The following is a 14,168-nucleotide window of genomic DNA, read 5'->3' as shown; positions in this document are numbered from 1 at the left end:
GACAGGACATGATCTTAATCCAATGGCAAGTAAAGCAAGATGATGGGGATTCAAGCTGCCCTGCAGTCTATATCTGCCTTTAAAGCTTTTGAAGATATTAGAGTCGACATCTGCCTGATCCGCCATTAAAGGTTTTGTTCCCAATAGTTTGGGGCTAGGCAGGCTTATTATAATGGCAGCCTGAACTCACCATGTCACAGCATTGTCAGAGGGCACATGTGGCTTTTCAATAGGGACAACATTGCCATCTGCTGTCTCCACCATGCCCTGACGATGTTGCTGCTTGGTCTGTGACTGCTTACTCGTCAGAGTTACCTCTGCTTATTTGGCAGCTAACCTTCACAAGTCATTCCACTATCTGCCACCTGTGAACATGCTGGGTAGTAGTGAAGCTCTGCCCCAAGCCTAGGAGATACTGATGCTGCAAACACCATCAAATAGTTTTATTATTTTTAAAGATCCGTTCTTGGGATGTAAGATGGGGTTAGTTTCTTACAACATCTAAAAAGATTAATTATGTAGGCAGTAGTAATCATTTTCATGAGCCTTCCATTCTAGTGGCTGTGGAGTTCATACCAATTAAGGATGGTCATGACATAGGGAGAGATTTCCTCGGCTGAACAAACTGACAATAAAATTTGTTACAAATAAAATGGTGACAAACAAGAAGCAAGATGCCCCTGTTGTGTCCAACAGGTCTTCATTTCCCCATCCCTCATCCTACTGTTCTGCATACACACAAATTCACATACAAAGACAAATAATAAAATTAATATGGACACAATATACACACGGGTGATATATATATACTAAATACACATAGCCGCTCATAGGTTTTACTCAGCTATATTCATACAGGGCATATAAACCCAGAGACATGCAAGCATTATATACATATACGCCCCATATTAATACACACATACAAAATAAAACTTTGCTGTGAAGCAGGAAGTATTGCTATACTCACACACACACAACATGCCTGACACAAACCCACAAAAAGCAAGGCACTGAAAAGCTAAGACACTTATCTATACATACCCTCTCCTCCTTCCACAGGCACACACTTTATCATTATCACAGCTGCTGTTCACCCTATCTCCATTTACTCTTTTGTACAAACCCCTTGACAAAATGATATTTCCCCCTAAAATTAGCAGCTGTGGTTGTTTGGTGAGGGTTGGGTGAGGGTAGTTTGGTAAAGGGTAGTTTGGTAAAGGGTTGTTTGCAGAAAGACACTTAAAGTGTGTGGTGAAAGGCAAGCATCCTTATAGAGGCAAAGTCAAGTTTGCAACATGTGGTCTGACATATGGTAGGTGTGATAATGGTAAAGTGTATGTTTGTGTCTGAAGAAGGACTTTAGCTTTTCATTTCCTTGCTTTTGTGGATTTACATTAGGCATGGTGTGTGAGTAACAACCCTAACGGCTTCACAACACAGCTTATGTATTAATTGCATACATTTTTAATCATTAACTGGAGGTGGGCATTGGATGCAGACATTGGGATGCAAGGAGCCCCTGTGGGAGCAGAAGTACATCAGAAGAATATTTTATCTAACTGCAGCTATGCATGGACCTTTCTCTGTTGCAGAATGAAGTCTGAAAGAAAAGCCTAGCTCCTGACTGAGAAGGTTTAATGTGCACCTGGACCCCACCAACTAATCATCCAGTGCACATACTCCTCCCTCCTCCATTAGTCATGCTTGCATGATCAGCTCCTGTCTGTCAGTCTTAGATGCATCTCCCTCCACACCCGATCATCAATAAACTCTATGTGTACTTTGCCCCCAATCAAGTTTGTGGGCACAGTGCATGAACCCTCAGTCATAACATGAATGGTTAAAAGCGACCTTAAAGTGATTAAAAACATCTCATAACCTAACAGCTACCCCTTGGACAAGATTCACATCAATCTAATCTACTTCTCTAGCGAGCTTTGAGTAAGGTTTTTCGCCTTCCTCCGCAGCATAGGGCAGGGATCTCTAGCAGGAGGGTTTCTGCCGATTGAAGTCACCTAAAACAGGATTGGGGACTTCAACAGCAGAGTCCAGGGAAGGGGTAGGGACGGTTTTATGGCCTGCAGCATGCAGGGGGTCAGACCAGATGATCATAATGGTCCCTTCTGACCTTAAAGTCTATGAGTCTATGAGTCTATAACCAGACTTTAAGAGAAGATATAGGTCAGTAACAGAGAATAGGATGCTTGAAGAAAACTTTCACCCTGAAGCTGAATTCAGAGGCATTCTATTAAAAATGTATTAACAAAACAACCCTATATGGAGAATTTAAGTGGTCTGAAAAACTAAGCCAATGTGACATTTACACTGATTGGACTCTTTTTTTTTTTTAAGTAGAAGTACTTATGTTCCATTTTAAGCTATCAGACATTTCCATTATATAGTCACACACACAGTTATATCCATGTTAGATATTGACACAACTTTTACACTCTGTAGCACGGGTGAATAATTTCTTCTCTGATATCACCTGTGGCCACTGCTTCAGCCACCCTTTCACTGTTGGCAGTCTCTGTCCTGTGCTCACCAAACCAGAGTAAATTCCTTCCCTTTTAATTTAAAGAGATGTCTAAAATTTTCATTCTTCAAGGCAGAGTCTAAACCTCACACCTTTCAGCCAGGGCTTACACAGAGTTATTTTACCACCACTGGGCTTCTTTCAAAGCTCTCTGGTGGAGGGAGACCTACAAACACCTACTGGTTTCTACAAGTAGCTAGCTCTCTTGCTTTCCCCTCTTCACCCCACCTCTTCTGGCTTTCTAACCCCAAACACCCAACCTTCCCTGAGATACTTTCCTCAGCCCTTTGGCTATCCCTCTAGGCATTTTTAATAATCATTCCCAGGTACTTTCGTCACAAATACCCAGCAACATGTCCTACCCCCTTACCACTAAGGACCTGATTCTTATATCCTGGCTGCTTCCCTCCCAGCAGGCCTTGCTCTTCCTGCAGTCCCCAGAGCTCCTCTGAACTACAAGCCCTAGACTCCTTCTATTCTGGGCAGAAAATACTAATAGGAATGTGTTGGACCTGTGCCAACCCTTAAAGGGCCAGCATACCATATTACCCAGACAAAGAAACCACATGCAGACATGCACACATACAGGTTTCACCTATTTGCATACCCCTACAGTTTCTTATATGCAATAAAATGTGTGGTCATACAGACACACAGAATTTCACACAAAAATAGCACATTTATTCACAGAAACACAATCATTTAGGCACACAATAATACATATTTTCAATATTATCCAGAGAAAGAGCCTTGCTCTCACATATAAAAGCACACACACACAAGACATACTGTCAGTCACTGCAACATACAACAACACATATACACTGTTATAGTAAGAGACAATTACATAAACGCCTAATGAGAGATACATGCTTGTGTGATTTTGTCGCTGTTTGAGTTATCTTGTGAGTGAAAAAAATAAAAATCACTAAGAATCTCATGCACATAGCAGAAAACAGATATGCAAATGCACAGGAACAGACTCTCATCTCATTTTCAGCGATGTAAATCCAGAGTAACTCCATTCATGTGAGTGGTGTTTCTTTGGAATGAAATTTGTAATTTAGATTAGAATATGTCTCTTGCTATTTCTCACACACATAAGTCACACAGAGGCCAGGTCAATAATATTTTATTGACAAGTGTTGTCAAAGTTTACAGGAAACATAATCCTCAGGGATCTGTCAGGTAAGTACAACCTGCTCAGGACAGAGCTTCCCACTGTATTTGGGGTTTCATCTTCTGTGACCATTTATCATTAGTGTCCATTTCTGTTCAGTGGTAGGTTGCTATAGGGTGCTACGCCCTGCCTCTTGTCTCTTTCCTTTCTCCCAGGGGTTGGCATATTTTTTCCCTATTTTTTTAATAAAAAAATCTTTAATCATTTGTGATCATCTTAATACCAGGCCTCCTACATACTGCAGACACAGGATTAAAAATCACCACTCTGAGTCTTTCTCTTGTCAAATTGTTTGCACGGGTGTGTGCATACACACATACACAAATGCAGTCTCTCTCTCTCTCCCACCCACAGGCACAGAGTGACACCCCCAGACAAAAGGCACACTGTGGCCCCACACTGTGACCACAGAACCAGGCCCATGTGCAACACAGGCAGCAGGGGCATGCGCCGATGCTTTCCGTGCACACACAGAGGGCTCTGCTGCATACACCAGGCACAACACAACCTGATTTTGAGTCCGTGGCTCCCACTCGCGTGGACACACGCAATCCCACACATCCGCTTCCAGGGGGACACACGTGCTGTTAAAGATGGACACACGGAGCGAGGCGCGCGCGCACACACACACACAGAGTCTCTCTCTCGCCCTCCCTGTCTCCCACACACGCCCTTCCGCTGCCGTCTCCCCCTCCCAGCTCCCGAGCCCCTCAAGGACTGCGGGGCGCTCAATGTCAGGCCAAGGGAAGCGGGCGGCCGAGCAGAGCGCGGTACCGCGTTGCCGCCAGCAGAGGGCAGGCGAAGGGAGCTGTGCGAGCGCCGCGGCTTCCCTCCCTCTGTCCCCGGCGTGTCAGTGCCGGCTGGGCTCGCAATGCCAGGAGCAGCAGAGGGGCTGAGCTGCTGAAGGGCACCGGCGGCGGCAGGGAGGGAGGCGGCCGGCCCGCTGGCTGCGCTGCCCCGGACTCCCAGTGCCGCAGGAGCCCGGGCCAGGCTGGAGAGCGCTCCCCGCACAGCATGGAGGCGGGCAAGCCGAGCTCCTCGCCCGGCAGTCGGGACGATGGCAGCAGCAGCGCCAACGCCTTGCAGGCGAAGCCGGCGCTGGGCAGCCCGGGCGGCGGGAAGGAGCACGGCAACTCGGTGTGCTTCAAAGTGGACGGCGGCAGCGGCTGCGAGGAGCCCGGGGTGGGCTTGGAGGAGGCCGAGGGCGCCGGGCGGCAGTATGGCTTCATGCAGCGCCAGTTCACCTCCATGCTGCAGCCCGGGGTCAACAAATTCTCCCTCCGCATGTTCGGCAGCCAGAAGGCGGTGGAGAAGGAGCAGGAAAGGGTTAAAACTGCGGGGTTCTGGATCATACACCCCTACAGCGACTTCAGGTGAGTCCGGGCCCCCCGCGCGCTCCCCGGGGAAAGACCCGCCCGGCTGCCCCGGGGCGAGGGCCGGCCGGCGGCTCACAGGTGCCTTCTGCACTCAGGGACCCCCGCCCCTCCGCTTCAGCGTGGCGGCCGCGGCTCCCCTCTGAACAGGGAAGGGGCCCCCACCAGGCAGCGCGTGGACAAACTTTGGCAAATAAAGTGCAGCCAGCTGTGCAGAGCGCCGCCGTTTGTAGCGCGCCCCGGGTCACGCCAGTCCCCCATTGTGCGCACCCTGCAGCGTGTCTAATGGCCGTGCGCTGGGGACTTTCTCTGGGAGGAAAGACGTTGGGGGGCAGTGGAAAGGAGCTGCCTGGGGGCAGGCGGCATGGTCCCGCGTGTGGCTCTGAGGCTCGGGATAGCCTGGGGCGGCATCTGGCATCTCTTGTCTTCAGACGCCGTAGGAACCCGGTGCCATGGCCAGCACCGAAGCCCCGCCGGGCTGTGCAAGGGCAGGACCTGAAACCCAGCGCTGGCTTCCGAGTCCCCGAGGGGGGAGGAGGGGAGAAGTGTTTCCAAAAACGCCCGACGACCTTGGCTACGAGTCTGTGATTACAACTTTGGCGGGGGGGGGGGGGGGCTCTTCCGGTCCCAAATCTATGTAATATACAGCTTCACGGGGGGAAGAAGGAAACAGGCAAGGTAGAGAGGCAAAGCTCAAGACGAGAGTTGGTGCGAAAACAGTCAAGCTGGAGGGTACTTTTTGCCAGTCGGTTCATTGTGCGAAGGTTGCAAACACTTGAGACAGACATCCCTTGTCACGTTATTTTAGAGTGAGAACTCGCTGTTCGAGCTTTGCTATTTGATGCTGAACGCACGGCGTGAGCTGTTCAGAAATGTTTAAAGGTTATATATCCATGTGAATAAAATGCATGGACTTGAACAAGGACTGGGTGGACGGAGGGGGATGGAGGTTTGCTTAATGATTTTTTTTGCACAGAAAGAGGTTTGTTCCTATTTAATTTACCTGGAGCTTGAAAGTCATCTAGAGAGCGCTCCCACCTTGAGCTATAACGTTGTGTACTGGGGAGAAGGAAAACAGGGAGAATTTCTACCCGGCCCCTAAGTGGGAGCTAGCCGTGGTGCTGAATGATATGGTTACTGAAAATCCCGGGCCAATGCTAAGCATAACCTTGGAATCCCTGCCCTTGTGTTTCCTAGAATATGAAGTATGTCAATGTCCATATATACCGTAGAAAATATAATTGTGCACAGAAAGGGCACAAAAGATGCTGAAGAAGCAGACAATGTTAAGAATCGATGACCTTTTCAATTTAATCCATTAATAGTTGGTTTGAAAGCATTTCCAAATTCATGAGGTCTGTCAGGTAATATAAAGCTAAAAAGGTTCTGTAGTATCCTCAGAGAGGGGGAAATGACCTTTCCCACACCAGGAAAAGCTTATTTTGTTTCACATAGTGTCACATTATCGTATTATGCCAGGAATATATTGGAGTTCATGCTTCAAAGGAACTCAGAAATCACTTATTTATTTCTATTTTTTCAAATACTATACAAAATTTGCTTATGATTTAAGTATATTATAGACTTTAACTGCACATACATTTTTTTCAAAAAATTAAAGTGCAATATGACTTTTTATAGTTAAAACGGTAAATGTAATATTCAATTAGAAGGTTAATGACAAAATATTTTGATTCGCTTTCAAATATCAAAATATACAATTAAAATAAAAATGTATTTCCAAAAGGTACAATAATAAACATATAGGGAGAACTGTATTTATATTAAAAATCAATTCTTGTGAAGAATTAGTTGTTTTACTACTTCATAAGAATTGGTTGGATGCCTTTGTACAATTTATTAATTGCAATTATAGTAGTACTTTCTGAAATAATAAATGTGCTTAAAAGGGTTGATAGTGTAAGTAAGCAATTCATCAGTCTCTTCATATACATAGAATAGTGAGTGACTGTCATAGAAAGGGATACACCTGTTTAAATCAAATAGTTACACTGTTCTCTTAAAGAAAGAAGTAGGTTAAATAGTACATTTTTCAAAAGAAATGAAAGAGAGATTCTTATTAAATCCTTGGTTCCAAAGGGACTATTTGCAGAGTGATGTATCACTCAATGGGATGTACTGGAACCTTGCATTCAAGCCCAAGTAAAGGTCAGCACAGCTATGAGAGGAGCAGAGCAGTCACTAAATTGTGACTCTCAGAGTCACGCTTCAATCCTTGCTTTGTCCTTGATCCCTAGGGGAAGTAAGCTGCATTAGCTCTTTTCTTGGAATAGTTTTTTTCCCCTTTCCATGCTAGCTCAGCTGCACTGGCAGGTGCATGTGGAGAGTGGAGCGGGGAGTCAAGCTCCACCTATTCCCCACTTGTCCACCCACGCCCTTCCTGCCTCGGAAGGGAATGTAGCAGCCTGCACGGGGTCTGGTGATATGGATAGCATGCGCAGGCAATTAAGGAGGTTCATTATGCCCCCTTGTTTCCCTGCATGAGTGGGCAGCCAGGCTCACAGTTCAAACTGAAGTGAGTAATGGTGGCAGAGTCTCGAATTTTAGGCAAATGTAGAACATGAGTAACTTTACTCATGTGAGTATTCCCATTAAAATCAAGTGGACTACTCCTGTGATTAAAGTTATTCAGGAGTATACGTAGTTACAGAATTGGACTCTTAAATGATATATACAGTAGAATAATATGTTATGCGATATTAGTTTATGAATTAAATAGATTTCTGCCTTACAGGTAGAACATTTTATCTGATAGACTCAGATGAAATAGATGACAAGTATACTGATGGTAATCTAACACAATAAGGACTGACTTTAAAAAAAATGGTATGAACAGTAGTGTGGAAAGCTCATTGCATAATATGTAAAAACTCAGTAATTTGATTCAGTTACTAAAATTGTTGCTGTGTTTAGCACCATGTTTTCTGGAAGCATTAGCTTGTCTATGCTGCAGAGAAGACTGTGTTCTCCATCAGATATGTATGCTTTTGGGGAAAGAAGTTCCATAAGTATTACGTAGTTTCCCCGTAAAGGGATCATTTGTTTCCAGTAGTCTCTTGCAAGAGAACAACTCCATCTTCTGGGGTTTAATGTCTAATTAGCAAACCATTATGTAAGCTCTGTACTAAATACATGTCAGAAACTCTGTAGAATGCCTCCATTTATCTCTTCACAATCTACCGGTGATTGCTGAATCTGTAACCCTGGATAAGATTTCCTTTTGACTGTGATAAACACACTGTTGTAACTCATACAATTGTTTTTGTTAGGGTGTTTATTAAAATGCTGAGTGTCTTCTGTGGGATGTAGAGTGTGATCCATTGAAATCAATGGGCCTGCTCACATGTGTAAGGGCTACCCATGTAAAAGATAGTCGCAGTATTGGGCCCTTAATCTATCAAACATGCTGTGAAATAGAACACCGATAAGGAGATATTTGAGTTGCTCTGAATGACTCACTTATTTTTGTATATGTTTTAATCATTTGATCACATGCTCATTATTGTAATTAATGGCTAACCTTGAAGTAGTGTGACTTATTCATTATCTACTTCCTCTATTAGGGATATTTTATATGACTGATTTTCAATTGGGTGCTTGCCCCTAATTACTCAACCCTGCAACATTTAGGTACATCAGTAGTCCTATTAACTTAATTGGGACTGATCATTTGTGTTAGGGTCTCAGGGTCAAGCCCTATGAAATCTTTCTTTTGTACATGACAGACTCACAAATCAGCTCACATCTTCATAGAATCTATGCAATTGTGCATATATTATATAATATCAGGCAGTATACATACAAAAGTGAATTAGGAAACAAAAGAAAAAAAACCTTAAGATTTAGAAGGGTGGATATTCTGCTTTACAAAAATGGCATTCAACTCTTGACAGTTTTAATTGTCAGAATCCCTGTGCTGAAATCTTCTATGTTAGGAGTTCAAATCCTCCTCCTCCTTTTATGATGCCTGAAGAAGAAAAAAATAAAGCCAGTTCTAAAACTTCAGCAATTAAGCAATAGTGGTTTTTATTTATATTGCATCTACCCAGATCCACAAAGGTGCCTTAGTCCCAGTTTTGGCTCCACTGCAATCCACAGAACTATACTACTACATTAGCTAACAGCTGACATGACAAAATTGCAACCTTAACTCAGTTCACGGAAGCATTTAATCAATATCAGGGAATACTTCCTGGCAATAAGGTCTACTAAGCTTTGAAATAGTTTCCCAAGTGAAGTACCAGATGCTCCATCATTTCTGACATTTGAAAGTAGATTGGACAAAGCAATAGGAAGTGTAATGTAGGGTCTAAAACTTTGTCTTCATGGAGGAGGGATGGACTAGATGACTATTATTTTAATTTGCATAATGCCTCACTAATGGCAGTCACTATATGATTTGTTTGTTTAATGCTCAATTATCCAACTTGACTAACTAAAGTTAGTCATCAATATTTATTTTAGACATCTAAATACCAGTTACAAATACTTTTGTTAAAATTTAGGTGCATCGATAGTATCCCAGTGGGATGAGCGACATGGTTTCTTGCCCCCCTAGTCCTCTCACCATCATCAAGCAGAGCTGATCAGACATGCAAGTGAAAGCATGCTTCCCTGATTAAGGTTACTGCAGTAGGCCCACACCCTCTGTACACCCTAATGCTCTGGGAAGGACTATGCCTTCATTTATTTAAAGAAATCATTTCATTTTACTGATATGTTATCTTTATGGCTGAAGATAGTGTAGCATTAAAATGCATGGTCTCAGCCCAAGTGCATTTCCAGTATTTCACTAGAGTGTTGTTGTACTCTAGTATAATAATACATTCATTACATTGCATCTCAGAATTAAAATATGCAATTTTCTTTAGCATTTTTTCCTCATCTTTTTACAGGCAGGTCAGTATTTCTAATTTACAAACAAATTCTAAGAAAGTTCATTTAGATGCAGCAATATATCTAGTCACAGCGGGAAAGAGAACTCAATACACTTAGCAAAAAAATCCAAACTCTCATTTTTTCAAACTACTTTCAGTTTAACTTAGAATTTTCCCATAAATTCTGTAGCACCCAAAGGAAGGGCACATCAGTTCTTGTTCTTCATAAGAAATGTTCACCTTTTAGTATTCAGCTAGTCTCTGCACATTCCAAACAAATATATGTATGTGTACTGTGTTCACTTGTGCCTCTAGAACATGGTGCTTCTTGGGCATTTTTGAGTCTTTAAAATTTTGTGCATGATGATTAATCATATCATGGTAATTTTTCACCTTTGCTTCCTGTACTATTTACTGATTTGTTTGTACTTCAATGATATAAAGTTCTTTATTTTATTTTATTTTGAAACGTATATGTTGTGAGATCAGCATGATATTTGGAGTTGGACAAGAAGATACAGGTTACATTAGCAAGGAGAAAACTGTTCTTATGAGCTGCCAGTCACTGTATTTTGCAACCTTTTTGTTGGCCAATTATCCTAGGCAGCATTGGCATCCACTTCAGCAGAGCTCTGTCCTTGTTTGTCATTTTATAAAGGTATTTCTAGAGTGACCCATTTGGAGGAATTTGAAGTTAGTGTATTGTGTGGTGTATGCATGACACAGTGATTAGAGTACAGAACTGAGAGCCAAGGTTGTTGGGTTTATTCCCAGCTTCACCCATAACTTACTTTGGCAAACTAAAATGACTTCTAATTTTGAATGTCTCTGTTCTGAGAGTCCAGTGTGAGATAGCTAGGTGTCTCAAGATACTCAGAAATAATACCTACTTACCTAAGAGGAATATTGAATATTGTGAGGCTTAATTAATGTTTGTAAAGTTATTTTGAGAGTCTCAGATGGAAGGCACGATATAAATGCAAAGTATTATTTTTATAAAATATAAATGTACAAACAATAGTGAAAATTCACTTAGTTTGCTGAAGTATGAATTTCTCAAGCAATGTGCTGTCTCCTTGTGCTTTCACCTGTATGTGCAAGAGCCCTACCTTTCTATCAACATGAAATTTTTAAGAGAAGAAACTCTTAACCTAGTTTGTAACATTTCATTTCTAACCGTACAGTGCAGTGCTTGTTAATTGTTTGAAAGGCCTTTAGCCATCTATTTCCTTGGTTCTTTCCCAGAGGCTTGATTTAATTTTAAAAATTAGAGTATTCAGTTCTAATTATTGGAGGGCTCATTCTAGACATATAGCAAGGTATGTTAATAACCAAAAACGGTATCAGCTGGAGTCAATGTCAGTGGTATTTGAAGGACACTGTCATTTAGCTTTCACAAAAATTGTACGTGAATAGAGTGTTGGTAGTCAGAATACAGAAATTCAAGCAAGTTGCATGATATTTTGAAATAGACCCTTTCCCCCCTAAACTCCTAATGTTACTGCTTTTGTTCATGGTGCAACTTAGTACAAAGCCAGAATAGACCTGTTTTTGGAACATGTTTATTTCATTTCCACAGAAATACTGTCCATCAGTCTGCAGAATAAAATAACTGAGGCCAAATTCTGGTCTCAGTTACACTGGTGAAATTCCCTCAGTAGGGGTTGTAGCTGTGTAACTGAAAGCAGAATTTGGCCCTTCCACTCTGTTATATAGAAATCTTATACAATGAAGTATGTTTTTCAGTAAGTTGTTGATTGATATCTTAACAGATTTCAACACACTGCTGTGTCAAAACAACATATTTTCCAAATATGAAAAAATATCACGAATAAGTGATACTTGTTATGCCATGTAGCTTGTTTTGTCTTGAATAGGTAAATGCTGAAATAAGACAGGTTCCTTTGAATATGAGATTAGAAATGGTCAAAGCAGTAAAAGAGTTTAACTATAGACAATTGTCACCATGCTTCCATGGGTCACAACTGAGAATACCAAATTCAGGACAAATTGCTGAGGAATAGGGCAGATATACCCAAAAACTTGAGGTTATTCTCCCATGAGATATACCAAACCAGCAACAAAAGTAAACTTCTATTTCACCACACTGGTGAAGTCAGAACAGCAGTTTCCTTAGGCATTCCAGTTCTTGTATCACCAACAAAAACACTAGACTTAGAGATGAGTGGTTCTTTAAAACCAATGTAATCAACTAAAAGGTGGTTCTGATCCCAAAGGACCAGCCACACCCCCAGGTCAATATACAACTCAGATCTTACCCAAAAATCACGCTGTTGCCAATCCTTTAGAATTTAAAATCTAAAGGTTTATTTATAAAAAGAAAGAAAGAAAGGTGAGAGTTAAAATTGGTTAAAGGAATCAAATACATATAATAATTGCAAAGTTCTTAGATCAGGCTTGTAGCAGTGATGGAATAAACTGCTGGCTTATGTCAAGTCTCTGGTTGCTTCCAAATCATTGGAGGTCCTTGACTGCTTGGTTAGAATGCACCCATTAGTATAAATCCATAGTCCAGAGGTTTGAGCAGGAAAGAGGCAAAATGGAGATTTTCCAGTGCCTTTTATAGCTTCTCCCATGTGGCGGGAAACCCATTGTTCTCACTGTGGAAAATGACAGCAACAAGATGGTGTTTGTAGTCACATGGACAAGTCACGTGTCCATGCCTGATTCTGCTTAGTTATAGTAGGAACCATTACCTATACCTCAAATAGCACATTCACAGGAAAGTCCATTCAGGGTAGGTGGGCGTCTTCCATTGTGAGTTAGATGTTCTTTTGGTGAGCCACTCAATTTGAATAGTCCCTCCAAGATGTGCTGGCTAATTACCTTGTGGGTCTTACCCCAGGAGCAAACATTTAGAAATACAGGTATAGAGCCAATACTCATAACTTCAAATACAAAAATGATACATGCATACAAATATCATAATTATATTCAGCAAAGCATAACTTTTCCATAGACATGTTATTTGACCTTTGTACAAGATTTGTTGCAATTATATAACAGTGGTAGCAAAAATGATCTAAATGGTCATAGTTTATCAGATAATGTCACAACAATTTTAGAGTTAAGTTTGATAGTGTTTGGAATGAATCTGTTTTTTTGCAATTTTCTCCCTTTATCTATCAAAAGAGGAAAAATGGAAAGCAAGCATTGCAAATATTCTTTAACAATATCATACTAAATACCATGGATCAACTTCTGCTTTAAATTACACATGTACAACCTCATTGAAGGCAAACCGATTTAAAGAAAAATGTGGCTTGTTGCCTTTTGAGTGTTTTTTCTTTTTTTACTATAACTTTAGGCTCCACTCCTGCCAAAATGTATGCATATGCTTAATTTAAAGCATGTGAATAGTTCCACGAGAGTTAAGCATGCCTGTGTTTGCGAGACTGGGGCCTGAAGCTCAAATCTGGTACATAATATACTGATAACCTACAGATTTGCTTCTATCACCATAGTAAAGAGTTTGTCAATCTTCGAGTTGTGACACTTCCTCTGGATTTCAGAGGCTTTTTGATGACAGTGTCCCTCCTCCCAAACTAATAAAAATCCACAAAGGTGCCTCTCTACACTTGTATGTCTGGCTGATTTCAATGGAAATCAGGAGCCTAAATACTTTTGTGTATTGGGACCATAGACAAGTGACCTAAAGAAAGTTAGAGTAGTCAGAGTTGTGGGCAATATGAGGAGATTTTGCAGTAATAAACATAAAATCCTGCACCAAGGAGAAGAAATAAACAGAACAGATACAAAATTTCAGTACCCAGGAAGATAATGGAACAAATAATTAAGCAATCAATTTCCAAACACCTAGAAGATAATAAAGTGATAAGTAACAGTGAGCATGGATTTGTCAAGAACAAATCAGGTCAAACCAACCTAATAGCTTTCTTTGACAGAGTAACAAGCCTTGTGGACAGGGGGGAAGTGGTAGATGTGGTATATCTTGACTTTAGTAAGGCTTTTGATACTGTCTTGTATGACCTTTTCATAAACAAGCCAGGGAATTACTAGATGGAGCTACTATAAGGTGGGTGCATAAGTGATTGGAAAACCATTCCCAGAGAGTCGTTATCAGTGGTTCACAGTCAAGCTGGAAGGGCATATCAAGTGGGGCCCTGCAGGGATCAGTTCTGGGTACTGTTCTGTTCAAT

The 14,168-nt window shown here is 41.7% G+C and overlaps 1 protein-coding gene across 1 annotated transcript in view; it reads left to right on the top strand.

Moving 5' to 3' along the window:
• Positions 1–4,609: 4,609 nt before the first annotated feature.
• Positions 4,610–14,168, top strand: part of HCN1 (hyperpolarization activated cyclic nucleotide gated potassium channel 1) — a 300,393-nt gene continuing 290,834 nt past the window's right edge. The window contains exon 1 of the mRNA XM_034774682.1: positions 4,610–5,089. Within this exon, the coding sequence (XP_034630573.1) occupies positions 4,731–5,089 (359 nt within the window). The 5' untranslated portion in view covers positions 4,610–4,730. The remainder of the gene's footprint in view (positions 5,090–14,168) is intronic.

Source organism: Trachemys scripta, chromosome 6 (genome assembly GCF_013100865.1).
Source record: "Trachemys scripta elegans isolate TJP31775 chromosome 6, CAS_Tse_1.0, whole genome shotgun sequence".
Lineage (NCBI taxonomy): Eukaryota > Metazoa > Chordata > Testudines > Emydidae > Trachemys > Trachemys scripta.
This window is presented reverse-complemented; position numbering and strand designations above follow the sequence as displayed.